Below are 27551 nucleotides of genomic sequence, written 5' to 3'. Positions count from 1 at the left end.
AAGAAGCCCCAAAATTCTGTACAGCTTCACAGAAAATCCACCAAAAGATCTTCAAAGTTTTTATTTCTTTTATTTAAAAGTGGTTATCCTTACTTGGTGGGGGCTCATCCTCTTCATCTGAGTCTTCATCTTTATGAAGCACAGGACCATCCGAATCACTGTCCTCTTCATGCATGCCATGCTCGCACTCCTCATCATCTTCCTCTTCCTCATCGCTGCTATTTTCCCCTGGGATGACACAAACAGCATCACCGACCAGACACCGGCGACTCCGGGGCTCCAGCTCTGGCTGGGGGATCTCCCCATCGTATTCCTCTTCTTCCTCATCATCTTCCTCCTCTGAGTAGTCATCTTCAGATCTAAGAGAAAAGATAAACAGGGAAGTATTTAAGGTTTAACTAATTTTAAAGATTTTTTTCATTTAAACCAGACTAACTTGTTTAATTTTAAATTTTTTTCATTAAATAAATAATCAAACACAAGCATGTAATGCTTAGTGAAGCCATGAAAAATGTTCCACAAAACAGGTGTGAAAGATCAGATTTACTCAAGCTCCATTTAGGTTTGTGCAAACCCAGAGGCTATTCATGGGCAAACGGAGAGAATGGCTAAATATTTCACCAATTTCACCGTCTGTCGGGCAACTCACACCAACATGTGATCTTATATTTATACGCAGGCTTGTTTTACTATTTTCTTATTTTTAATGTAGCAACTCACAGTTTGAGTGGTTGGATGCTGACAGGCAGAGGGCGACCCCGATCTCCTTGGTACTCTGGAGGAGTTTCAAAAAGCAGAGTGTGTGCGCGCTGCAACCCGTCTGGATGTGGCTGAGCCGGGCCGGGACTGGACAGGGCTCGCTGGATCATGATGTGCAGTGGGACGGGGGCTGGGCGTTGGGGAGATTCATTTGTCGGGCTTGGTGGGTCAAACAGCATTGGTATGGGTTGGGGCAGTGGGTGGGGGTAGGAGTGCTGATGATGAAGGTGGTGAGTGTGAATGTGCTGGCGGGGTGGAGAGGGTGGTATGTGAGTTGGCAGGGGTGGGGATGGAGGAGGAGGGGGTAGCTGATAGCCCACAGGGAGGCTGCTGTGCTCCTCCAGAGAGACAGGGGAGGGGTTGATGGTGTGGCTTGAAGGAGAGTCCTCTGTGTTACGTTTGGTGACTGGGGTGGTCCTCTTGGGAGGCATCGGAGGAGAGGGCTTGGTTGGAACAAGACTGGCACCCCCAGAGGCTTGGGTGAAGTCACCTGCAGATACAAAAACAGCTAATCCAAATGTTCTAACAAAGTAGAACCAATACAGCTGAAGCATGTGAGTGAGCGGCCAGCAAGTGCTTTATCACTGAGTGCGGTTCGCAACTGTGACATGAAAGCAAAGGCATCAGTCATACATGTACCCATGTACCCAGGACAGAACACACATGAACAAATACTGGGATTACATGTCTGACTGAGCATTACTGCACGCATACAGTGAGTTGGATCACATAGCTGTGTTAGAAATGTACACACTGCTCTGTTAGGGCAGTGTGCAGCTTGTGCCCCAGGTCACAGAGACAAAGAAGATGCACACAGCCTACATGCTCTTCACAGCCAGATTCTAAACCTGTCAAAGCATATATAATTAGCCTTGTAAAGCTTCTTTACAAAGAGCTCAGATGCAAAATTTCCTGTGATTTGCATGCAAATTTCTGTATATGCTATATGGTCCTTAAAACCCTTAGAACAGCTGGAAAGCAACACTGATGCTAAAAGCATAGCCGCACTGCAAAGGCACAGTAAGAGAAGAATGCTGACAGAGTAACAACATGCAGTTGACTACACAGTAATGGATTACATTTGTCTCTCTACATTAATTCAAGCCCTCATCTTAGAACCCTTTTCTCCTCCATCATCCCATCCATTCATTCATCTATTCATACCCACCCATCCATTCATAGCCACCCATCTATCTACCTTTGAGTACAAACTGAGTGGGTTAGTGCTATAAAAATTGATGCACTGCAATCCACAACTGGAATGCACTGAAAGCTCTCCCTCATTCGCGTGTACAGCTTTAAAAACTGCACTGACACAGAAGCTTCCTCTCAAACAAAGTGCGCTCAATTTCAGCTTATTATACGCATGCGGTTCTCATATACCACATCTAAAGAAAAGCATTTAAGGCCAACCAACAAGTTGAAGGCAGTGGGGAAGGAAATATATAGGCAGCTAGCGAGGACGTGACACAATGAAGAATGCAGACTCTGAAGGATTGGGCATTCCAGACACTGGCACCCGGGTCAAAGAGATACCAGGTGCATCCTTTTACCTGAGCGCAGGCCTCCAGCCCGCCGGCACAGGTAGACAGGCAGGGATAGGTAGACATCATAGTCGCACTCTCGCTTCCAGCAGGACCAGTAGAGCGGAAGCTGAGCGTTTTCTCCCCCCTGCAGGGCGGAGACTAACAGGGAGGAGATGGAGGCCTTCATTTGGAGTGCTTAATAAAAAGGTACTGTATAAGTTGTTCAACCATAGTGTAGAAATAAAAAAAAAAAAAACTCTTTACTTTTGTTCTAGCCTATCAAAATACTAGCACAGACATACACTTATAAATTTTCTTGATGAGAATTAGAAAAGAAGATGGTTACAATCTTCATTTCATTTAAATAGGAGGCGGAATGAACACTATGCTGACTATTCTAGTGTGACAAAATTCAACACCAGCACCTCCAGAGCTTTTATTAAAACATTCATCTAATAAGTATGAAAAAGTCTCATACTTAATCATTAATAAACACCAGCCAGCCCTTTAAAATAAAGCTGTGTTGTGGCTTTGACTTCATTAATAGCCTCAGTTAACTGTAAAAATAAATAAAACAAATAAAAAAGAAATTACCAGATGTGCTGTTTAGATAAAAGGACTTACATCCTTTATTTAAATCCCACTTGCCCAAGTGGGATTTAAAGAAAGATCCCAGAGGATCCACAAACTCATGGTAAACAACAGGAACCACTACACCGCCGATACTGAAGCAGCAGCCTGCAGCCACCAGAGTCCCCGTTATCTTCAGAGTGTAAAATACTGGAAATGTTGCCGCTAAAGTAGTTCAGGCATAATAAGTGACTAGCTGGGGAGAAGCTGCTCAAGCTGTTCAGATAACATCATTATCAGGATGTCTGAATGTGTGTGTGTGTGTGTGTGTGCAGTTTTTTGTGTCCAAGATTTCTTTAACACATATCGTGCACTGACTCGTACATACGTCCTGTGGGAAAACTACATGCAAACTGAGCAGACGTCTGAGTGTTCATAATGCACATTAGTGGCTGTTGATGTAAGCTGCACAGGATGAAGGTTCTCCCCTGTGTCATCAACTCAGCAGGACTTACCTAGCATGGCTGCGTTGCCCCGGTTCACAGGTTTGGGTGGAGGCAGAGGAGGCTGCTTGGCAGTCTGAGAGGTGGAGGTTAGGGAGGGCACTGTAGATTGCTGAGTGTTGGCACCTGCAGAAGACACGGACCTAACGGGTTTGGATGTCACAGCTGATGGAGAGGAGAACTGGCTGGTGGGGTGGTTGGATGGTGTCCGAGGCGAACCTTCACTGCCAGGTTCAGAAGTGGAGCTCATCAGCCACTTTGGAGGCATGACCAACTGTTTAGGTGGTAGAGGTTCACGCAGGGTGTCTTGCAGGGCCTCTGGGTCAGGAACAAAATGGCTGTCTGATTCTGAAACGAATTATCACATGGCCATTTAATTTAGTCACACTTAATTTCAGTTAAATAACTTTAATAACTACAACACAACAATAAGCTACCAGTGTTTCCACACATACACACATATACACACACACACTCCCACCAGCAGACACAGAGCATTTCGGGAAATATGTCTAATAAACTACCTGAAAAATCAGAGAAAAATATCTGCTTTTTTTCACGGAAACACTTGTGTTATGCAAAGAACTACACGTCCATTGTAGGAATATGCAAAGCTAAACTGGAATTTACCTGCCATTGTAGTAATTTCTGAGCTGTTTTACAACTTAAAATGGACATAACATTCTTTGTAGACTTTATTAATGTCAACACGTTATTTGAGATCTGAACTTTCTGAAGAAAATCTAGAGCAGGGGTGTCAAACTCAGGTCCTCAGTGGCTGCTTTCTTGCAGGTTTTAGTTATTTCCTTGCTCCAACACACCTGAATAAAATCAAATGGATCCAACAGCTTCTTGTCACCTTCTTCACAATAACCCATTAATTTCAGTCAGGTGTGTTAGGTCAGAGAAACAATGAAAACCTGCAGGATACCGGCCCTCCAGGACCAGAGTTTGACACTCCTGATCTAGAGCGACTCCACTGAGTCAAACATTCTTCATTCACTTCATCAGGACAATTTCCAAGTTGAACTTTTATCTGTCCTCTGTTTTGTTTTTGTCACAGCATTTCAGTCAGTTGTGGACAATGAGTCCATGATGAGTTTTAAAAATGTGATGCAACTTCACAGCTGAGTGTTGCTTTTAGATGTTTAAATGATTTAGTCATGATTAGATGTGTCATATTTCCACAGTAATGCTGTGATGGGTAGGTTCCCTGGTACAGCTAAACAGTTCTCTGTGATTCAGAAGGTGTATTTTAAGGCTGTGTATATTTACACCCTCTATTCATTAGGACTATATGAAAGTTACATATATAAAACTTATACTGAGGAGTGAAAACAGAGCAGTTGTAAGAATCACTATTTCACTGTCAAGTGTCTGTATTTCAACACAAGGACAGGGATGCATTTTTCTCCTATATGTTGTTTCCAGCCAGTCCTTCCAGTGTTTGCCCTGGCTACTAACATGTTGCATTTACATGGCAGGACAAGGCTGCAAGATTGGAAATCTTTGACCTGATCACAATAATTTTGCATTAGAATAATTTAAATTTAGCTATACTAAAACAGCTGAATGAAACAGAGCTGTCATGTTTGCCACGTTTTTTTTTTCTTTATGCCATCTTGTTACATTAATTTATGTTTTTCTTTTTGCTATAATTTAACAGCACCTAAGTGGAGCATTAGCTAAAAAAATCTGTTGACCTTCTAATATATTTTACAAGAAACAATGGTTATTAGAATCCTGAATTTAGTTTTAAATAATAATAAAAGCTGGAGGAGGCAATTAATTTGATATATAGCAAACGAGTGGCAGTATGCCAACACTCCTATCGAATAGTCCATCAACATGTACATAACCAACCCAAGACTTAAGGAGTTTAGACATACAGAATAGCATGAAGACTTATACAACCAGTCAAACATTTGGACACACTGTCCCAGTAAATCCAGTAGGTAGGTGTGTCCAAACGTTTGACTAGTAGTGTATATAAAAGATGGAAAAAGTCTTCTTTGCTGAAAAATGGATAATGTACTTGCAAAAGGTTTACTTCGAAAGTCTGTAATTAGGTTGCTCTTTATTTGCAAAGCAAATCAAAAACTTTTTTATTCACTGATTCAAAGTAATTAAATTTGATTGTTGTGTCTCCAGAAGGTGGTGGTACAGGCGATGTTGCTAGTGGTTGAAATTCAGTAGAAGTAGTAGTTATACTAACAAGCAACAAGTGAGAAATGGAAAGAGCTGTTCTTTAGGAATTGCTTTAATCTTTGAGAATTTCTGGTCGTATGAGTTTGTCGTTTTCCGAGTCAGGCTGGAAACACCTGGTGGGCCATGTTGTTTTAATCTCTGCCAGGTAATTCACTATGTTGTTGTTTTCATCCCCTTCTACTATTTGCATTATGTATAGTCAAGTTCAGTTGCCATTGTTATTTTTTTACTGTGTAATTTTTGTTTAAGAAGCCGAAAAGACAAACTCCACAAGCAGTAAAATACATGGTTTACTTTAATTTTTAATCATTTATATCAGAGGTAGCCAACGTTGGTCCTCGAGGGCCCCAATCCGGCAGGTTTTCCAGATTTCCCTGCTCCAGCACACCTGACTCAAATTAAATGGATCCAACAGCCTATAAGGATCTCTACAATGACTCGCTAGTTTAAGTCAGGTGTGTTGGAGCACGGAAATCTGGAAAACCTGCCGGATTGGGGCCCTTGAGGACCAACGTTGGCTACCCCTGATTTATATATTGAAATGGCACTACTTCATAAAATACCTCCCTGCATTGCTATAAATGTTTCAGCCAGACTGAGAAGTGAGCCGTTCTCTGCTGCTCTACCACTTGAAATCGCTCTGCGGTAGCACTTGTTTAAGAATTGCATTATCTAGGGATCAGCTGTGAAGATAAACAGAATAGGCGGCTGCAATTACCACCAAAAACCCACGGCCCTCTACCCACCACGCTGCACTCCCAGGCAGCCCTCGCGCTGCTGCCGTTGAGCAGTAGCTCCCATGCTATTGCTCAACGCTCCAGCTCTGAAGTTCAGGGTTGTTTATTTACAGATGAACCTTTATCACCGTGACGTCATGCAAACAAAGAGGAAATAATCCAGAGGAAAGCAGGAAGTGAGAATCAAGCACAGAGAGTGGAGAGTGAAACAAAAGGAGGACAGCAAGCAGGAGATGTGATAAAGATAGAAAGAGAGTGGGAGAGAAAGTAGCATCCGAGAGAGAAACAAAAAAGGAAAATGCAAGGTGAGATGGAAAAACGACTGGAGCGGTAACACATAAAAGAAAGCGGAAAATATCTGATCTCATACAAATAAAGACTTCTCTCTTTTCTCACAGCAGATCATTGTTTTCACCATGATGCATCACATTATCTTTAGATGTCTCCAGTCTAACTAATTCACATTTCCCCTAACTTTACTGACACATTTTCACAGTCAAGTACAGATTTAAGCTAAATAAAGAAATTCATGTGTCATGTGATAAGTGAGTCATATCTGGACAATTGAGATTCAAAACAACATTAATTATTTTTCTATCGATATTTTTAAAAGGGAAATCTACCAACCGAGGCTTTTCATAGTTATCCCTGAGCTGACAGTATGAACATTGAGAGGCAATAATGGGTTTAGTGATCATGACACATTAATTAGGAGAGGAGAAGAGAGGACAAGCTATTCCCTCATGTTCCTGAATAAGAAGCGTAGCTGGAGCAGGACTCCTGGGAGCAGACAGGAGCCTGTCTATATCTGGGAGGACAGCACATAAGCTGAGAAATGACAGAAAGAAGGAAGAACAAAAAGAAAAAAAAACAGACTGAAGAATAACCTGTGCTTTTTAAACATATGTGAATGAGCTCAAGTTGGAAAATGTGCTTTTTATCTTGGAATTTCTTGTCGTGATCAGAGGGTCACTGTGAGAATTGTCAGATGGCAAGAAGAAAAAGGGGGCTCACCTCTGCGGGCTCTTCCCTCTTCTGCAGATGCATGTCGAGGGAGCGTCGGCTTCCAGTCGGTTTCTGAAGGACGATTCCTCCTGCCGTCCTCTGACGGGGCCTTTTGCAGCCCTGGCCTCTTCTGCCCATCCTCCGGGTGAAGCCTGCCCCCTCGTCTGCCCTCTTCCATCTGGCCATGGATGTGACCCTGCCAGGCCAGGTTAGATTTCCACTCGCCCTCCCCATGTCCACGTGCCCCCATCCCTCCACTTCTCCATCCATCTTCGTGCAGTCCTGTGCCCCTGGAGCACAAAGCTCCGCGACGGTCTCCCTCAGATGGAGAGCGACCCTTGCGGTCATCTGGCTGAGCGAGCCACGTGGGATTCATCCTAAAGTCCAACTCTGAGGGGAGTTTGCCCTGGCTGCACGGACTCCTGCTACTGCTAATGACTCCTCCTGCTCCTCCTCCAACCGGCAGAGTGTGGCCATTCTTCACGTAGCACTGTTTTACATTTTGTGTATCTCCATCTGAAAATGATGCCATAAGAACACGTAAATACACAACTGAAAAAGTGGCCAGATCTGATACTATACTACTACAAATAATACTATATAAAGACATATAATAAACAAGATACAAATGCAACCTTTCAATAATTTAACTACTGATTCATTAACCAAAAAGCTGCCGTTCAGCTTCTCAAGCGTCAAGATTTGCTGTTTTCATTGATCTGTAAAATAGTTAGATCTAGTGATGGGTGAATGTTAGGATTTGACATTTTAAAAATGAAAAGGTAAGATGCTCTTAATTCAAGCCCAGATTCAGTGTATGCTCGCATGATGAAGGAGCAGCTGTAGATTTAATAAATGGGCTTCTGCAACAGCGGGGCCAGCAGTAAGCCTGCACACACTCCTCTCTAAGCTATTTTGCTGCAGGGCATTACTCGTTCCACTTTCCCTCAGCTCTGGAGAGTGGCATGTAATTTTAAACATATTGCATTATTATGAAAAATAGAAAGTAAATGATCCCTCTTTTTTTCAGAAATAAGGAAAAAATGTCTCAGACACCTGCCGGATGATGTTCCTGCTGTAAAGTAGTAATGACTTTATTATAGCGGGTGTGTGGGGTGTGATCGCCTCAGGGCAGCTAGTGTCAGAAACAAACGTTGCTGTGCAAAAAGATCAGATGGGTCACAGAAGCCTTCTTACCGTTGTCAGAGAGCTCCTTCAGCACACCCTGTTCGATAAGCTCCTGTCGAGTTCGTCTGGTTGACATCTTTCTCTCCAGTTCTGCCGTAAAGAAAAAAAAGTTTACATAATTTTTTATTGCCCCCCTAATCTCTGAGCATTTATTGTCCCGTGGGAAATGAATATGTCAGGAGAGCCAATGTGGATTATAACAATTGGGCAGAAATGGTGACAATGAGAAATGCTGATGAAAGTTGTATATAACTGATATGACCAGTGAAAAGGGGGGGGGGGCTGGAGCCCGCTCACACGACCAACACAATGAGTTCTCAACACAAACCTTCGGAAGTTTCCTTGAACTTCTCGCTGCTTTTCTTCTTCCTCCACTTCCAGGGTTTGAAGATCTTGCCAAGGGTAGAAAACTTGCCTTTACGCTTTGGGGGAGGGGTGGAGTCCCCCATGCTGCCCCCCTCTCCCAGCATTGTGCTGTGGTGCTGCTCAGTTTCATCATCTAAAAGCAAAACAGAAAAATAAAACAATTTAAAATAAATTAAACATTTTTAAAGCATTGATGAGATTCTTCGCATCTTAAAAAAAGACACCAGAAGTATAGCCGCATCAGCGGGCGTCATATTCTGAAAACAGAGATTTCTATTCCTGAGAACTGAGCTCTGCTGGTTTTGTGAAAAACACCTGGCTCATTCTGACTGGTATTATCTTTAGCTGTTACTTCTCAGGGACTGAGTGTCCTTTGGCAGGTTGATGCTGAGAGTTTGTGGATTTCTCCACATAGCCATGGTTAACTGGAGAGGTCTGACGCTGGCATTTAGCCAGAGTTTCTCACTGTCAAGTGCTCACATTCCTCAGCTGGATGGAGACCAGTGTCTTATCAGCCTTTCAGCTGCCTGTGTTGAGGAAAGGGGCACACATGGATGCAGACGTAAGTAGCAGAAAAGGTCTGTCAGTCAGGTTACATATACACAGCTAACAGTCGGGAAGCAAGACCTTTTTAAAGAACGCTGATCATTACGAGATGTCACTGAGGCTGGAAGTACTCCATTAAATGGCGTTCTGCAGTAATGGCTAAATATTCCAGGATACGTGATTGGCAAGCTGACTGACAGAGTGCTGAGCATGGAGAGAGTTTCGAACATTAGCTCTCTGTAAAGGCTGCAGCTGCTGTATTCAGCAGACATAATATTTACCAGTGGAAAGAGAACAGAGTCCGATTTAAAACATCCAGACTCAGGCACACACAGGATGTCTTGGCGTCAGCAGTGACTTGCAGTCTGATTCCCACAACAATATGCTCTCACACAATTACTGATGTGGCTTGCTTTAGTAGACCAATGAAGAACATAGAAGCATAACAACAACAGCATTATTCCTAGGAATTAATTCATTATTTTACTCACAGACAGCAAGTCAGGGTTAGAAAAACCACTGCAGCTGGCAGGGTTTCAATAACTTGCTAAGGGACATTTTAGCATAGTGGATGGCTGCTGACACAGAACTAAAACCTATTTTGTGTAGCTGAGGTACTATACGCTACTTCACACTGCTGGCGGGGTAAAATTTGAACTGAATACCTACACAGAGTTCAGAGGCCTGACTGGCTGTGCAACAAAAGGATATATAAAAAAAAGCTCAAATCAAATTCCTCAAATTCATTCCCTTATACCAGCTCATAAATTACATTTTTTGACAAGTCCTTCCAAAAACAGATACAAATCTACCTGGAAGAGGGGTGTTAAGAGTCCAGCTTCCATAGCGGTGAGATCTGAAACAGCATGCCATGGAGAAGCAGGGCGCATTCAGCAACCCTCCAAATTCAACTTGCAGTCAAATCTCAAAAAAAAAAAAAAAAAAAAAAAAATGGAGATGAGCAAGTTCCAAACTTCAAGCAGGGAGGGTCCAGGTTCAAGGGACAAGTCCACACCATGGAAATCCAGCTTATCTTGGCGAACTGTGAGGATTCAAACCAGCTGCCATAACATCCAGATTAAGCAACACTTACAGCAGCTTCTCTGTGATCCAGAACTGAGGTTCTCACACACAGCAGACTGTTCTGTCAGAAATGCCTCAGATACAGTGGCTCAGCTGAGCCAGTGAAGCAGGATAAGAGCTGGCGGTGCCACACAAAGCACTGCGGAGATGACGATCAGAGGACTCAGCCCATGCAGCAGGCATCCATTTAAAGAAGATGACTGACCATATCCTGACTGAAGACTTGTGAAGCCTGATCATAAAATCTGTCTTCTTAAAAAAAAAAAACAAAAAAACAAAAGACATTACCCCAAAAAAGTACAGAACGTTCAATTATCACATTCAAGAAGCTGCAGATCCACTCAGAATTATTTTTCACAGATACAGAGACAAACTCTCTGACATATCATTGTTTCAGCTGTAGTGAGAAGTCGTCTGGTGTGTGGTGACACTACAGCTGTGCGTTACTGTGAATGGAAGTACAAGAGGGAAAAAAGAGCTACAAAAGACAGAAAAAGTACAGACTTTTTTTTAAGGGGGGGTTGGAAACGCAGTCACACAATCAGGGTGGAGTGCAGTTTCCTCCCTGAAACAAAGACAACCCCTTCCCCTCATACTCTAACACAGCCCACCACAGAGATCAGAGAAGTGCAGTGCTGCCAACTATGTTGACACCAGTGAAAGTAGCTAATGATTAAATAAAATATACTCCTGTTTATAATACGACCAAAAGCAGAATTCCTCTGGTCCTGCTCTGTAATCAGAAGCTCTACTAAGATAAGGTACGCCAGTCAGGAAACAGGGGTGTGTTATTGTGTGAGTGTTCCTCTGACGTAGTTCTCCTAAAACCAAACCTCCTGTGCTTAGCAATCTCCATGAGAGGCTACATTACCCTCTAACCTCATGATTCGCTCAGTCATGGGAGCCATGTTCATGTGAGCACTCAGTTAAATGACCCCTGATTTTAATGGGTCTGCAAGTAATATCAACCTGACCACTTACGTATGGGCTCTTAGACATCAAGTCAACAGGATCCTCTAAAGCATCAATAAACATTCATCTCATGTAGTTTTAGTGAAACAGTCAGGACCTGCCAGTCCAACGTGTTGAATCAGAGTCAGATCTGACAGCAAGATCAGCTGTTAAGAGTAAATAATGAAGATATGTTTATGTAACATCACCTATTTTTTTTTACAATGCATTAAAATCCTTACTAAAAAAAATGATAGAAACTAAAAACCAGATATTTGAGTAGTAGACCCCCCCTCTACGTAGGCCTACGTCATACATCATGACTGTGAGTTGGATGTGGTCTTTGCAGTGTGTTTGTGTGTTTTTTATTCTCTTGCCCCGGATGAGGGCAATCTGCAGAGACGTGTCAGTGAGGCTTTTCATCGCTGCTGGTTTTTGACGTCGCCTTGCGGCATAAGAGGCCTAAGACATCCGCTTCCACTTGAGCAGCTCTCCAACAGTTGGGAAATACCTCCAACCTCATTAGAACCCTTATTCTTGCCAGGCAAGATTATGAAATTTAATCTACTTAATTGAACACAGTGGTTTTAATCACTCTGACTGCTTCTTTTGTAGGTCTGTGCTCCTGATAAAATCACAGTTTGTCAAACAAATAGCATTAGAACATGGTGCTATATGAGCAATCCATTTTTTTTCAGCTTATTTATTTGTTACTTGTTTTGTTGACCTTAAACATTTATTAGTCTATGGAATTCAAAATGAAGAAAAAGTATAATCCTGATGCAATTTCACAGAGCAAACAATTTCCCTGTGCAGTGTAACAAAAGAAAACGAGTGTGCAGCACATGCATGCGTGTGTAAAAACATAGCTGAAATGCATCCACGTGATCTCAGTGATTTAACATTCCTTGTGGTGGTGAAAGTGAAGGAGGGTAAAAGAGGGAGCAGAAGTTGATTACACAAGCTCCAGGACTCCTCTCTCCAATGTTTCAAGTATTTGAAACACTGTCAAATAAGAGTTTTTAGCTTTGCATGTTGGTGGTGAAGGAAAACTGAACTTTGTTAAGTACACAAAGTTTGCTTAAGTGAGCCCAGAAACTCACCGCCATTGTTGTGCTGTACCGGGTCCTGAGCTGTGATCTCCACACGAAGGCTCTGTCCCATGATCCAGCCCCTAAGGGGCCTCTACCTGTCCTGCACCAAGGAACGTGTGCTCTTCACCAGACGGATCAGCAGCTGCACCTGCCCCCCTCCCTCAAAAAAGCTCCCTGGTTTCTTAAATCTCTTCTTCACCGTCTTTCTCCTCAACTGCACTTCTGTGCCTTTCACTTCAGTCTTCCCCCCTGCCCCCTCCCTCTCACACAATCTCCTTAAGACCTTCCCTCCCTCCCTCCAGGAGCTGGACTCCCCCTCACTCAGTGACCCTCCTTCCTTGGCTCACAGCACAGGTCAGCATTCACTGAAGGATGCCTACCATTCCTGGGAGAAAGACGAGTTATGTTTTCAATTTGACGTGTGTGCTGCGGTATGTGGTGCAATGTGTGCATCCAGTAATAAATGTGTAATGTAAAGAATGTTATAAATCCGGCAAAAGACTGAAATGAAAAGATTTAACTAAACCCCAGAGCTTGAGCCACAAACTGTGTCCATAAAACAGTTTTCTTGTTAACACAAAAGAGTCAGTATGTATGCCTTCCTGGAGCAGAAAAAACAGTACATAGGTCAGATGCATTCCTAATTTAGGAATGTGCGTATAGTTACTGACAAGCAAAAACCATACATTAGTCTGGGTGTGACAGACAGAGGAGATGAAACTGAAGAAATTTCAGCGACTGCCCTCAATGAGGGGAGACGATACTCAAGAATGGAGACGTGACTTATTTGGGGAGCAACGTAAAGATGCTGCGCCCTCATGGGTTTGAGCAGCACACATGAATCCTGGCATAATGAAGCTGAAACTATTGGAGGAGGATGTCAGCGAGTTAAGTGGACAAGTCAGTCTGATAATAGAAAGATGAGTTAATCAAATATAAGCATCTGTTTCTACATCTGGTATGCACGCTAATATTTGGCTGCTATTGCTCAGAACTAGCAGAGGGTGTTTAACATGCTGTGCAACACTTCTCCAGACACCATTATACACACATCTCTAAGTCTCTTATCACAATTTCAACAGACCTGGAGGCATTAGAAGGACTTTTAAACACATTTGTCTGCAAGAGCATTCACGTTTGGGGTTTGAATATAGAGGAGCATAACTAGCAGGTAAAAGAAACCATTTTCTGTAAGCTGGAAGAAAAGGAGTGAAAACTGGACCCCGTGAATTGGCGCTCCAATTCCTTTTGAGGTTTGTGTATCTTCAGGAAACCTTGTCCAACTGCGCCTCAAAAGCAGTCCAGTGCACCGCGCTGTGTCATTATGCCTGGATAGATCAGAGTTTTCAGAGTGTTTGGCTGCATCTCGTGCTGCTTCTAAAGACGGAGAGCTAGTGTGTTCCTTTTCTCTCCCTGTGCCCCACATACAGCCTCCACACCGGGCCGACTTCCAGAGAGAGCTGAGCCAATCTACATGAGCCCAGAACCTGTTGGCCTGACCTGGATAAGCGACTGGGCCAGGCGACATCAGCAGGCGGGTCGACTGAGTCACGCACCAACATATGTACACACATTTACAAATGCATCTGATGTGACGCGAGTCTGGGGTGTGCCAACAACAACAACACTCTAGAGGTTACTGCTCTTTTCCCTAAAAGTGTAATGCATCACCTTAGAAAATCACTGGGTGTCGCACTATAGCTGAAGACTCCACATCCAAAATAAACCAATAGATCTCTACGTCTATGCAAAGGCTGACCTACATGGCTTCAGATTGTATCCCTGCCTTTCTTGTCTGTCCTTGAGCAAATATAAGCAGTTATGGTGTTGTATTGATGCCACAATTTGCTGTTGCAATGGCTGATGTGCTAATCCTAAGTGGCCCATAACACCCTCCATTCCCCCACTTAAAATAAGTTTAAGGTGGGTTATTTGCAAGTGCTCAGTATATATTTCTGCCTGTGGACACGTTAACTTCAACATCATACTGATTTAAAGTTGCTTTTAAAAGCAGATTCTGTTAAGCTGTCTATGTTTACAAGACTGAGTTTAAACTTACTTCATATTTCCCCTGTTTGCTGATTAAAAATGAACTAATAGCCCCAAGTAAGACAGCTTGTGTACAGGATTTTATCACTGCAAGACCAGGCACAATTTTAATCTAAGTTACAAGACTTTTTTTATTATTTGGGTTAACAAGGGTGTTACAAATAAGATCACTTAAGATTCTGTTATATTTAAGTAGAAATCCTTAATTTGATAAATAAACTCCATCTATCTATTTAATGTATAAATAGCTGCTGCCCTCATCATGAAATGCGAAGTCTTGTTGTGTTTCACTTATGTACACATAAAATTACACATGTGAGATGTGATTACAGCAGATTCATATGAGATTTGATGTTAAAATGTTTCATCATTTTAAAAATTCTGGCTTTTTGCATAAAATTTTGTTGTCTTGTCCCAGTCAACATGAGAACAGGAGCATGGAAGGGATCAAATGTGTAAAGGACAGGAAAGACAGCAGAAAGTATTTTTAAAATACTTTCTTACAAGCTAAGCACAGGAAAAATAAACAAAATATGCAGTATGTCTGTTGTAGGGTGCTAGTGAGTCATTTCTGCTAATTATTTTTGCTAAGACCCATTTGACATAACTCTCTTTGTGTAACTTTACTACAGTAAAATTACAAGATCCCCATTTCAGAAACGTCTATGCACTTTGGACTTCACTGAGCACAAAATCTGTAAAATACTTGACCTGCTGTTTTCTGTGCATGAGGATAGAGGTTTCACAAATTTGATACACAACCTGAGACCAAACTATGCACTAATCTATATTTTTAAACTCTAAGCTAATCCCATTAACCAACTGTGGCTTAATTTGTGTTTCAAAGAGGGGGAATAAAATATATTATTGTAAAATACAAAAAAATTGATTTATAGCTCTTTCTGATCTCTCATTATAAGCAAAGTGGTTTGAAATGGTTGCAGTCAATGAATCTTCATGAACAGAAGGCTTCAAACCCTGTAATCAGTGATGTGTTGACAATACTTCCGCCCATTGATGATCTGCCTCAAAAATACACTCAATCCATATACCCATGTTAACAATTACTCCACTAAGAAGACCATAATTTCACCTGTAGGCCAGTTGTAGATTATCTAAAATAAACTGTTATTTGTTTGAGGAAGACGTAATATGAAACACTTTCATGACACACAGCTGATGTTTTTCTGTGTTGTGCTCTGTGCATGACTTATTTAGATGTAGCAACAGGAAGTCCTGAACGAAGGTCTTCGTAGTTTACAGAACAAGGGCGCATCCAGAAATGCTGAACTTTTATGGGCAAGTTACAAAAGGGAACTGGGATTACACTGTTGTACACTGAATTCAAATTCACCAGAGTACATAATCAAGGTGAACACTTCCTTTTCCTGCACAGCTGCTCTGGTTATTAGAAGAGGAAGGGTTTGAGTTTGACAGCAGCAAATGAAAGCAACTCATTCTTATATTCTGGAAGCCAAACCTGGAGAAAAATAACAGTAAATCCTTGCACAATATTTACTGACTCATACACAGAGCACAGAGATTGGCAGAATGTAAACCAGGGAAAACCCTGAAAACTCCTCTCTGGGAGGGGAAGCAGATTCTCATTCGGGTCTTCATTTTTGGGGGATGTGTGGCTCTCATCCTGAGAGGCTCATAAAATTTTGAGACACTAGACAAACCCCATAAGCACTGTGAATGCACCACGAGATGAGAGGATCTACAGCTTTCTCTACAGCTTTACCACTGCACTTAAAAAGCCACGACGAGTCACTTGATACTCACCACGATTTTCCATTACAGAGTTTGAGGCACGCCAATCACCGGTTCCTGAAAAAAACAAGAGTCTGAGAATCAACACCAGAGTGAGATCTGAGGTGAAAGGTTTTATTTGAATTGTGTTAAATTCTGTTTTTTGTTTTCATTAAATTTCACGAACACAAGTGAGTCAGCCATACATCCCAGTCAGTCATCATTAAACGTGTAAGTGTAAGCTTTCATCTGAGAAAATGAACCAATAATTAAATAAAGAAAAAGAAAAACAAAGTATGCAGTTACTTTCTGGTGACTGGAATAAAGCTTAATTTATAACTAAATTGTGAAGAACTTTAGTTCAATTGTTAAATTTTTTTCTAAATATAAAAAAGTGAAGACGTACACTGGAGAAAGTCATGGGTGTGGGTGGTCAAAGTCCTTAGCAGCAGTATTTTCCAAGTCTCCTGCATGCTGATGCTGGCAGCTCCACCCATCTTAACCCCTCTGACGGAGAAAAAACAAAAAGGATAACATCAGAGTTAATTATGAACACAAATGCAGCCAGGAGGGGGTAAAGATCCAAAATTTGATGGGTTGAATGGGTTCTTAGAAACCAACAGACTGACAATAACAAAACGGTTTTCTTTCCAAAAATGTGACACAATAAAATTTTAAGAAAAATAAATAATAATAAAAAAAAAACTATAATTAAAAACATTAAATTTAAACCTGTGTATGTCTTACATTTTTCTAACTTTTATTTATTTGCTCATACAGTGATCTTTCTTCTGATTTCCAGCTTCACTACTTTCCTATGCATCCTTTCTATTTGTGCTCTCAGAGTGTAACAAGGGGCAACAGTAAATCAGAGCTTCACATAATTTAATATTAAAGTTGAATTTTTTCACACTGGATTAATTGTTCAGACACATTACGCGTAGGGGACATATTAAGTATTTTACTAATAACATAAGGCAATTTGGGATTAAGGTTACCCATTTGTGTGCAATGTTAAGGAATTAATAAGGAAGAAAAAGGGACGCTGTAGTGGGGGTTTCCAACCTATCGGTAGAAGAAAGTCCCCCCCATGGTTAGAAGATAAACCTAACCCAGCCCAGGGTCATGTAAGATAGACCCCAGCCTTGGAACCAATTTTGTTTTATTTAATGTATAAATGTGTTTTTTTTTTTCATTGATTTATTTGACCAGGGAGTAAAACTTACAAATTACTATGTTTTTTTTTTTTCAAAGACATGGCTAATGGCAAAATAAGATTTATCTCTTATAATGTTAATGGACTATTAAATTATATTAAACGGAATAAAATATTGGCTAAAATGAAGAAAGAACAGGGCCACGTGGTATTTCTCAAGGAAACTCATTTAACAGATCTTGAACATAAAAAACGTAAGAGAATGGGCTACTCCAGCTCATTCTTCTCATCGTATAAATCTGGACGCTGGAGAGGAGTAGCCATACTTTTTTCTAACAGTTTAAAATTTGAAAAAGTATCTGAAGTGACCGATAAAGAAGATTTGTTTAAGTCAAAGGTCTTCACTTCCAGGAAGTGGTATTATTTTTTTCAGAATCTGATAAAAATTATGATAATGGAAACAGAAGGGCTACTGATTTGTGGTGGAGATTTAAACATACGGTTACATCCCGAACTGGATAGTTCTAATAGTCCTTACATAAAAAAAATGAATGCACTCCTTAAGGAGGAAGGTTTAATAGATGAATAGAAGAAATTATACACATTACTCTGCCCCACATTGTCTTTATACAAGGATAGATTACTTTCTGACCGTTGGGAAGGAGAAAGATAAGATCAGTCAATGTGACATAGGAACAATAGACTTAAGTGATCATGCACCTATCTATTTATCATGGTTTAAAACCAAGAAACACTACATGGAAATTTAATTCCACTCTACTAAATGATTTAAAATTTAAAGAACAAATTAGAAGAGAAATAGCTCTGTACTTAGAATTTAATGATAACGGTACGGTTTCATCCCCCATCTTGTGGGATACTTTAAAAGCCGTAATAAGAGGAAAAATTATAGCTTTTGTGTCACAAAAGAAAAAGAGGAGAGTTAAAGAAAAAGAAGATGTGCAAAATAAATTAAAAGATTTAGAAAATCAACATAAGTAGGATTAGAGGAAAAGACACTAGAAGAAATAAAAAAAAAATAAGGAAACAATTTAATAATCTGACAACAGAGGAAATGAATAAAAATCTAATGTTTCTGAAACAAAAGAGTCATGAAAGTGGATCTAATTCACTGAAAATACTGGCTTGGAAATTAAAAAAGAAATTGTCAGAAAACACAATCTATAGAATCAGACAGCCAAAAGACAAACTAATGAAAAAAGAGCAAGATTGAATTCAGGAATCTTTTGAGACATTTTAAAAAACTCTGTATACTAGGAAACCAGGAGGAAGTCCAGTCGAAACAAACGCCTTTTTAAATTCTATAAAACTTCCTACATCAAACGGAAAACAAATGACAAGTTAATTGCTAATATAACTGAAGAGGAGTTAAAGAATGCGATGCACGAGCTTAAAACAAACAGATCGCCAGGACCAGATGGCTACACGGCAGATTGGTATAAAAAAAAAAAAGAATTGATACCGATAATTATCCCCACATTAAATTGGGTCTTACAAAAAGCACAAGTACCACCAAGTTGGAAGGAGGCGATTATATCGGTTATAGCGAAAGAAGGGAAGGATAAGTCAGAATGTGGGTCATATCGACCAATATCTGTTCTTAATATAGATTATCGGTTGTTTACTTCAATCATGGCCAGAAGGATGGAAGAATCCTTCCCACATTGATACACAACGATCAGACTGGTTTTATTCGATCACGTCAAACGCAAGACGATATAAGAAAAACATGACATGTTATAGATTATATACAAAAATCAAACTAAGGCAAATTTGATAAGTATAGACACTGAAAAAGCTTTTGATTCAGTAAACTGGGACTTTCTCTTTAAGGTTTTACACAAATTCAGTTTTCACAATACAATTATTAAAACTGTACAAGCCTTATATGATAGTCCCATAGCAAGGATCAAAATTAATGGATATTTATCAAAAGGCTTCAATTTAGAACGAGGCTCCAGACAGGGATGGTCATGGTCACCCTTATTGTTCGCAATTGGAGCCATTAGCCCAGCCTATTTGCCAAAATAAAGATATTAAGGGGATCTTTATCAAAGACATTGAATATAAATTGTTATGCGGATGATATTGTTATGCGGATGATATTTTAATATATCTTGGAGATATATCTTGGAGAACCAACACACTCTCTGCCAAAACTGATTAATTTATTAGAAAAATATGGTGAACTATCCGGTTATAAGGTAAATATAGAAAAGACCCAATTATTATCATACAATCACCACCCATCAGAAGAACTTAGAAGTAAGTATGCTGGAGTATGGCATACCGATTCTTTAAAAGTATCTAGGCATTAATATTCCAAGAGATCCCACAAGACTTTTAGAATACAATTATCTGCCTGTTGTCACAAATATAAAGAACAATTTAATAAGATGGAATTTATTGCCTTTCTTGAGTCTCAGTTCAAGAACAGAATCTCTCAAAATGAATATATTACCAATATTATTATACTTATCTCAGACTTTACCAATAGAAATCAATCAGAGTCAATTTAAGGAATGGGAAAAAATTGTTATGAGATACAAATGGCAAGGAAAAAGACCAAGGATAAGACTTAAAACTCTACAGTTAAGTAAAGAAAAATGGAGGGTGGGGTTTACCCTCTTTTAGGGACTATTTCCTTGCAGCACAGAGGAGAACTATGGTGCAATCCATCTTATGAAGCACAGTGGAAATCCATTGAAGAGAAGATTTGTGATACCCCGATACAAGCAATTTTAGCTGATAGAAAGATACAAAGCTACATAAAAATATTGATAATCCTTGGGTGAAATGGACACTTAAAATGTGGAGAATTGTTATCAAAGAACACAAACTAGAAGAGGATATCGTATCTTTGAAATGGTTTGCATATGAATCTGACTTTACACCGAATAAATTAGAAGCAAGACTTAAATATTGGAACTTCAAAGGTCTATATGTCAAGTAATGAAAGGAGCAACCATGTTACGTTTTGACTCACTCAAAGTGAAATATTTTCTGGAAAAGCAAGATTTTTACAGATACCTTCAAGTTTAGCATTATATTCATAAAAAATAAAAGAGGTAACTGAGCCCAAGATGCACCTAGTACAATTGTTTATTAAAGCATTTAATTCAGAGGCACTGGTCAGAGTGAGTTCATCAATATATAAAGGACTGTTAAGTCTTAAAACACACTCATTCGTGTACATTAAGAAAAGATGGGAGCAGGAAGTATAACTGAGGAGGAATGGACAATGTTGTGGTCAAATCTTTGGAAATCCACTAGTTCACAGAAATGGAGGGAATACAAGGTTTTTTATTACAACAGCTCAGAAATCCCACTATGATGAATCAACTGGGAGATGCTGGAGGGAATGTAATGAGAAATATGCAAACCACTACCATATTTTTTTTGGGACTGCCCGTTTATCAAGGACTATTAGGACTACTGAGAAGGGATATATATAAAATATTGCAAGGCTTTTTTAAGGAATTGGGAGTTTTTGACATAAAGAGCATGTAATTTGTAATTTTATCATCAAAATGGACAAAGAAGGATAAATATTTGATGAACATTCTGTTGATTGCAGCTAAAAAAGCAATCACGAGTAAATGGCTTTTACAAGAAAGTCTGACTCTGAATGAATGGATGAATAATTACAATGGACATTTATAATATGGAAAAAATAACAACCCTCATCAATTTCAAGCTGAAACTATTCTCTTCTCACTGGATAAAATGGTTTAATTATGTTAAACCGTTAAGGCCAGATCTTTTTTTTTTCTACTAATGACGATTAGACTCATTTTGAAGAAAAACTTTCACTCCCTATATGTATGTTTTTTTTTTGTTTTTTATTGTTTTAGGTTTTTAATCTAAAATATTTTTAGCTCTTGTTTGAGATCTTATTTTCTTTCCTAAGTTGTATTTATTTATTTATTTGTATTTATGTATGTTAAAAAAAGAAAAAAAGAAAGAAAAGAAATCAATGATAAATACATTTAAAGATTTCACAGTCTGTAGGTTTAATTGAAGGCATAACTTGAGGAACACCTCGTATCACTTAATACTGGCTTAATTAAGGCCATTTTTTAAAATCAACGAGATGGGACATTAATATCTACATCAACCCATAAGAGCCTGACATGACTTATTTGTTACAAATCAAATATTGTCCTGATTTATTGTTTACAGTCTACTTGAAACAAACATGTGACTTGCATTTGTCCACACTAGAAGCTTTAAGTTAATTAAATGGCACCTGCAGCTCCATTTCTGCTTCACCACATTTGTACAAGGGGCATGTATAAAAAAAAAGAGGACAGCAAGTCCTACAGAGGGCTACTTTATCATCATTTGTAAACATATTAAATATTAAATGTATGTGAAAGTAGGGCTGGGCGATATGAACTAAATCTATTATCTCGATATTTTTACCTGAATCACAATAAATGATATATATCTCGATATATGTATTTATTTTTGTCAAGTAACTAAAGAGACAGTTCTAATTTACAGCCTTCAGTGCTAAATACACTTTTATTAAGGATCAGCAGCACATGTGCATTAAAACAGCTGACTGAAATTAAAGTACCTTTATATTAAATTAAATGCTCCTAAAACAAAATAAATTAAAAATACTTTTCAATGACCATGACAAAAATACAGCTGTGCTAAATGCAAAAGAAAATATGCTTTTAACTCAAAACTATCTCGATATAAACGGTATTCCCTCCTTCCATATTGAGTCTGATAAGTCTTGATATATTTGAAAATCTCGATATATTGCCCAGCCCTATGTGAAAGCATATCTGCTTGTGAATCTACAACACTGGAAGAGGACATTGTCATTAATTTACATCATCATCCCCACATTAATCATCCCTGATTATATTACCCAAATATCTCACGTTCTTCCCCACATTTAACATTTTATTTACTAAATTATATAAATTTGCAATTCAGACAGTTTTTATTTTCATTTTTGGTATTTTTGAGATAAGACGTCTGCCCTCATTTTTAGTTGTGGAGAATTGTGCTTCCATTTTCTGACATTTTTTTATAATAAATTTATTAATTAATTCATTTCTTTAGATAATAAATGAATAAAGAAAATATTCAGCAGATTCAGGGGTGCCATCATTTGTTGTGGAAACCACTACTTCATAAAAGTGTTGAAGGCAAAAATGTTGTTGAATATTAGGTTAAACAAGTACAATGTCAACATCTAAATTTCACATTTAGTACAGAGATTTTCACTGCAGATATTTTAACATACCATAGCAGGAAATGCACAGGTGTGTTGATAATGGCTGCATTCCACTTGGGGAAGATACTGCTGTTCCTGCTGGTCATTGTGAAGGATTACAGAGGTGCTAAAAGGAACTTAGTCACTACTAACATCATTCATTCCCACTGTCCTTTAAACACTGTGACAAAGTCTAAATTCCTACTATGAACATCTCATTTACATGACTGCATTTTAAAGCTGAAGGGCAGAACTTTTGTCTTCCCCTTCTCACTGTGTACTTACACAAACACTGTTTATGTGCATGTATAATGTTTGTCCTTCTGTTTTACATCATCCTTTCTATGAATCCAGAGTTTTTTTTTTTATTTAATGTGGCAAATTAGAAACTTTTCTCAGGCACTTCCTACTGTGCGTTTCTCCACCACCGTACTCTAAAGCTGCTGCAGTTTACTTCATCTCCATCACAACGGTTGCCCTCTTCATCTCTAAAAGATCAGTCAATTCACTGCTACCAAAAAAAGCCATTAAACTTAAAATAATAATGAGATACAGATGCAGAGATGAATTCTGTGTAATAAGACAGCCTGTAATGGACTGGCAACCTGTCCTGGATGAACCCTGCCTCTCGCCTAGTAGGTGTTGGGATAGACTCCAGCCACCCTGTGACCCTCCATGGGAATAAGCAGGTATAGATAATGGATTAATGGATTGATAATAAGACAGCTAAAACACTATGGATTCCATGCAAACCCTAAACAATTGACAAACGTCCTTCATTGTCTCTTCCAATATTAATAATGAATTTGACTGTAAAGCGTCCACCTGGTGGTCTAATGATGCTCCGTCATCCCCTTAAGAGTCTGCATCGATCCTTATGGTACATGATGCTCTCTGACGGGATTATTAATACAATCACTGATCAATGTATGAGGTAAAGCTCCATCTATCAAATAAACATGCCATCGTACAGTGATGTAATAAACAAGGAAACCCTAAAATGGTTTCTTCCAATACAAACGTCATCTAGATTTTGTTGTTACTCTTGTCTATTCCTTTTACAACTGAATTCACTACCAGGGTCAGAGTTGAGCTTCCTTTTAAAAAGAAGAAGCCAGGTTAACGATACTGAAAACAGCAAACAGGTTTGTAAGAATCATCATTTTCATAGCCATACAAGCAGACTGGAGGAAAACCTCAACACTGTTGGGACGAGGCAGATATATTCGTGGTCTGAGATGAAATTTTTTACACTCCCGCCCAGTGCCTACCACAGCTTTGGCTGGATGACTCAAAATATTCAGTGAACGTGGTGAACAGTCCACAGAAAGAGAAAATATCTTTGGAGTCTGAAAGTAAGAGTTGATTAAAGGCAGTGAGGGGGTAGAACTACAAATACTGAGACTTTTCAGACAATTCTGCCTCATCACACATAAAATCAGAATCTTTGCAAGCATTGCTGCATGTCTGCAACAACACAGACTTAAAAAAAACAAGACACGGATTCTATGATTAAATATTACTCTGTATTACTTGCTTCTTCTGTCACGCTCAGAGCCAGACACAGAATGTGACCATAAAAAAGGGATGTTGGTGGCCTAGTTCCCTTTTGAGTGGTTAACCCTCTCCCTGCTCTCCGTCATGCAAAGTATGATCAATTCGAAAGTCATGATGCTGTCCAAACAGTGCAGGACCTTTGTCACTCAGCGTCTTTACCACTGTGAACGACACATTCTCGGCAGACTTGGAAAGCCACCGCAAGTCCATTTATAGGACCAGGCAAACAGATCGAAGACGACATGACGCACACAACCAGTTAATGACAGCAACTCCCAATTAGATCCTAATTATTCTGACAAGAGTAAATAAATGAGCCAACCTTACCTCATCAATCACTAGTCTCCCTATGGTAGACTACAACTCTATAAAACCAGGATGGAGCACCTTGTTTTAAAACTTGCATCATCAGCCCACATCCTTCAGGAGGATGATACAAGCTGGGATTTTGTCTTCCTCCTTGTTTTTACAAACACCCTCACCAGAAATAGGAGGAACCAATCAGGTATGTCAAAGTAGCCGTTTTAGTCCGCCTAGAGGTCCTGACTGTGTAATCTTGTGCGGAGTGCACACACCCTCCCTGGCGCATTCTACTAGCTCTGATTCAATTATGAAGGGAGCGGAAACAGCAGCAGCTGGCTGGGTTTTGCCATCTTTAAATAGCAGATTGCTTCTCACTCCAGGGCTTGGGTTTTAGCGCAAAAAGCCGCCAAGTCAGTGGAAGATACTCATTAACAACACACTTGAAGACCTTTCGCTACTGCCTTGCTGGAGACCTTCTACAGACAAGAAAGGAAAAAGTACATAACTAAGTTAAAGAGTTAATAACTGTGACAGGAAGAGTCGACGCATACTTACAGACCCACCAATGACAGGCATCAATTATACATTTGTAGACAATAAAAAGTCCACTGGGTCAGAGCTCCAGTCTTTTCTGCAAAATGTGTGCGAGCTGCACAGCTTTCACACTTCGCTTCAAACCGGATGGACCAGCGTGTCTGTTCCCAATCCGGGCTGGGTGAGCGTCACCACCGAGCCTGCCCCAGAAAGAACCACTCACCACAGGGACCGGTGGCCCACTTTTACAAGGAGCCCAAAATGTTCCTTGCCTTTGCTAAACTTTTCCTCCTCAGTGTCCCTCCAACCTGAGTGGAGGTTGCACTGCAGTGGAGCCTCCACTCAGACCATAACTTTGTCACTATGCAAAACCAAACTGCCCAATAATACACGTTAAGCTTTAACGTGGCATGCATGTTTATGACTTTACATTCTAAAGGCCTGAATCCTGACTGTCCATCTCTACTCCCTGCCTGTGGCTGCTGTCTGAGGGAAGGTGGGGGTAGTTTGGAGACATTTAGCAGAGAGCGACGAAGGAATCTCAAGCAAAGATCGGCCTCATCTGTGGTCTAACCGAATCAATCAGGCCAACATGACAGCTTAACCATCATGGTTGCCGCTTAATGGCCCATTAAAGAAAAGAGTTCCAATGGGAAGTGGGAAGAGCTGCAATACAAAGCAGCTTTCTTTCTCTTCGCCCCCCCCTTCCTTGGAAGAGCAAATTAAGTTCAGGAGCTATTAGGCTACAAGGAGATGAAGCCAGAGGAAATGCATGTTAAGCATAAGAGAGGAGGCACCTGATCAAAACAGTAGCATGGCTTTAAGAGGTCTATGTGACAGGAGTACCCATTTCCCACTAGAATAAATACAATGAAATAGCAATAATAAACACAACTCTCTGTTTATGCTTTCTCAAAGGATTTTTTTTTTCTGGAGGAACCTTGTTCACCTACTGATGAATTGTCACTTCTAATTTAAACAATTCATTGTACTTACAGTAATATCTTGTAATGTCAATGTGAGGGGAGGGATCTCTATCCTCTATTCTGGCATTTTCAGGCTATAATAAATTAATATCGACACAGCCTTTCCAGGCTGTGATTTCTCGATTACACTTAAATATCAGAGCCATAGAAACGCTGTTCTCCATGTAAAGATGATTAACCAAGTATAGGCCTATCGCAAATTCCATCTTTGTCCCAATAATCTATATCCTAATCAGATATAAAAGAAGCTCTGATTTCTAACTGAATATCTGAGGTTACAATTACTTCGCCGTTTTTTTTTTTGTTTTTTTTTTACATATATATATATATTTTTTTTTGTTTGTTTTTTCCTCTCTTTTTTCCTTTTTCCTCCTACTTCCTGAGGCAAAATACTAAATTACCTGAGAGGGCGACTCGGTCAATCGAGTAAAAATCATCAAAATTAACAGCCGTGACTCGCAGCAGTACGAGGAGACGAGGGGTTTTAGCAGAACCGACTTGCTCGCGCTCTCTATCCGCGAGCGGATCTCGCGCCGGTGGACTAGTGATGCTGCTGCGTAAACGCGCGACCATTGTGAAGTCCGCCATATTGAGTACTGACGCTTCCGGTCAAAAGGTTCAAAATAAGAACACAGCAGGTAGAAGCAACCTGCGACGTTTTGTACAGAACACATTATTACGCGTAGCTAATAAATATAATAAGTGGGATTTTTAACACATAGCTTTATAAGCTTCCGAATTTTTAAATTTGTGCTTTCCTATCTTACGAAAACAACCTAAAGCACGTATCGATATGTGAGTATTTACGATGGGGGGGCCATAACCTGCTTGACTAGCATACAAATTTTATATCTATATGTTAAAACCGGTTACATTGACGTATATGCCACAACTAAATTTACTCTGAATGCAGAGTTTATCGGCTCACACCATCCACATCCTGCTGATCACGCGCATCCTTTGTTGTGCGTGGACGCCCGAGTAGCGCATCCGTAAAAATGGAGTTTCAGGTGGTGAAACAGCAGCGCCGCTTCCATGGGAAAGATGAGCCGGAAAACAATTACACTGCGGCACCCACCCAGGGTCCGCAAAGCAACGCATTCACGCGCAGCATTGCAAAAGTGCACTTTTTAACTCTTGATTTTGGCTAGGTTCGCATCGACCAAGTTGCAGTGCAACTTGCAGGTTATTGTTTGGGGAAAAATCTTCCCTCCAAACAAAACTCACCCGGCTCATTTGGTCCTTCATGGCCGGTTCTCATTCATCCCTCCTGACTCGCTCTCCTCCGCCGCCCTCCTTCTTTGAAATCAGTTACAACCTGTTTAAAAATAGCAGCCCGGTCATTTCCTCACTTCACACTTTCCTCCCCTCTTCCAGCACCCGGTCCAAACATTCACGCATTTACCGGAAACCATCCCAAG

At 40.0% G+C, this 27551-nt stretch overlaps 1 protein-coding gene across 9 annotated transcripts in view; it reads right to left on the bottom strand.

The window, feature by feature from the left end:
- phactr4b (phosphatase and actin regulator 4b) overlaps window positions 1-27551 on the bottom strand; it is a 30602-nt gene extending 3051 nt beyond the window's left edge. Inside the window, exons 1-11 of one of the 9 annotated variants that reach the window (XM_041988653.1) lie at window positions 27536-27551; window positions 27358-27448; window positions 16744-16844; window positions 16371-16415; window positions 8825-8995; window positions 8506-8586; window positions 7318-7824; window positions 3371-3706; window positions 2313-2444; window positions 721-1249; window positions 94-359 (exon numbers count right to left, since the gene is read on the bottom strand). In XM_041988653.1, the coding sequence (XP_041844587.1) occupies window positions 94-359; window positions 721-1249; window positions 2313-2444; window positions 3371-3706; window positions 7318-7824; window positions 8506-8586; window positions 8825-8995; window positions 16371-16383 (2035 nt within the window). In that variant the 5' untranslated portion in view covers window positions 16384-16415; window positions 16744-16844; window positions 27358-27448; window positions 27536-27551. The other 8 variants (XM_041988652.1, XM_041988654.1, XM_041988655.1 and 5 more) reach the window with 8 other exon arrangements.

This window comes from Melanotaenia boesemani, chromosome 6 (assembly GCF_017639745.1).
Source record: "Melanotaenia boesemani isolate fMelBoe1 chromosome 6, fMelBoe1.pri, whole genome shotgun sequence".
In the NCBI taxonomy this organism is placed as follows: Eukaryota; Metazoa; Chordata; class Actinopteri; order Atheriniformes; family Melanotaeniidae; genus Melanotaenia; species Melanotaenia boesemani.
Note: the sequence above shows the minus strand (reverse complement) of the source record. Positions and strands in the feature narration are given on the sequence as shown.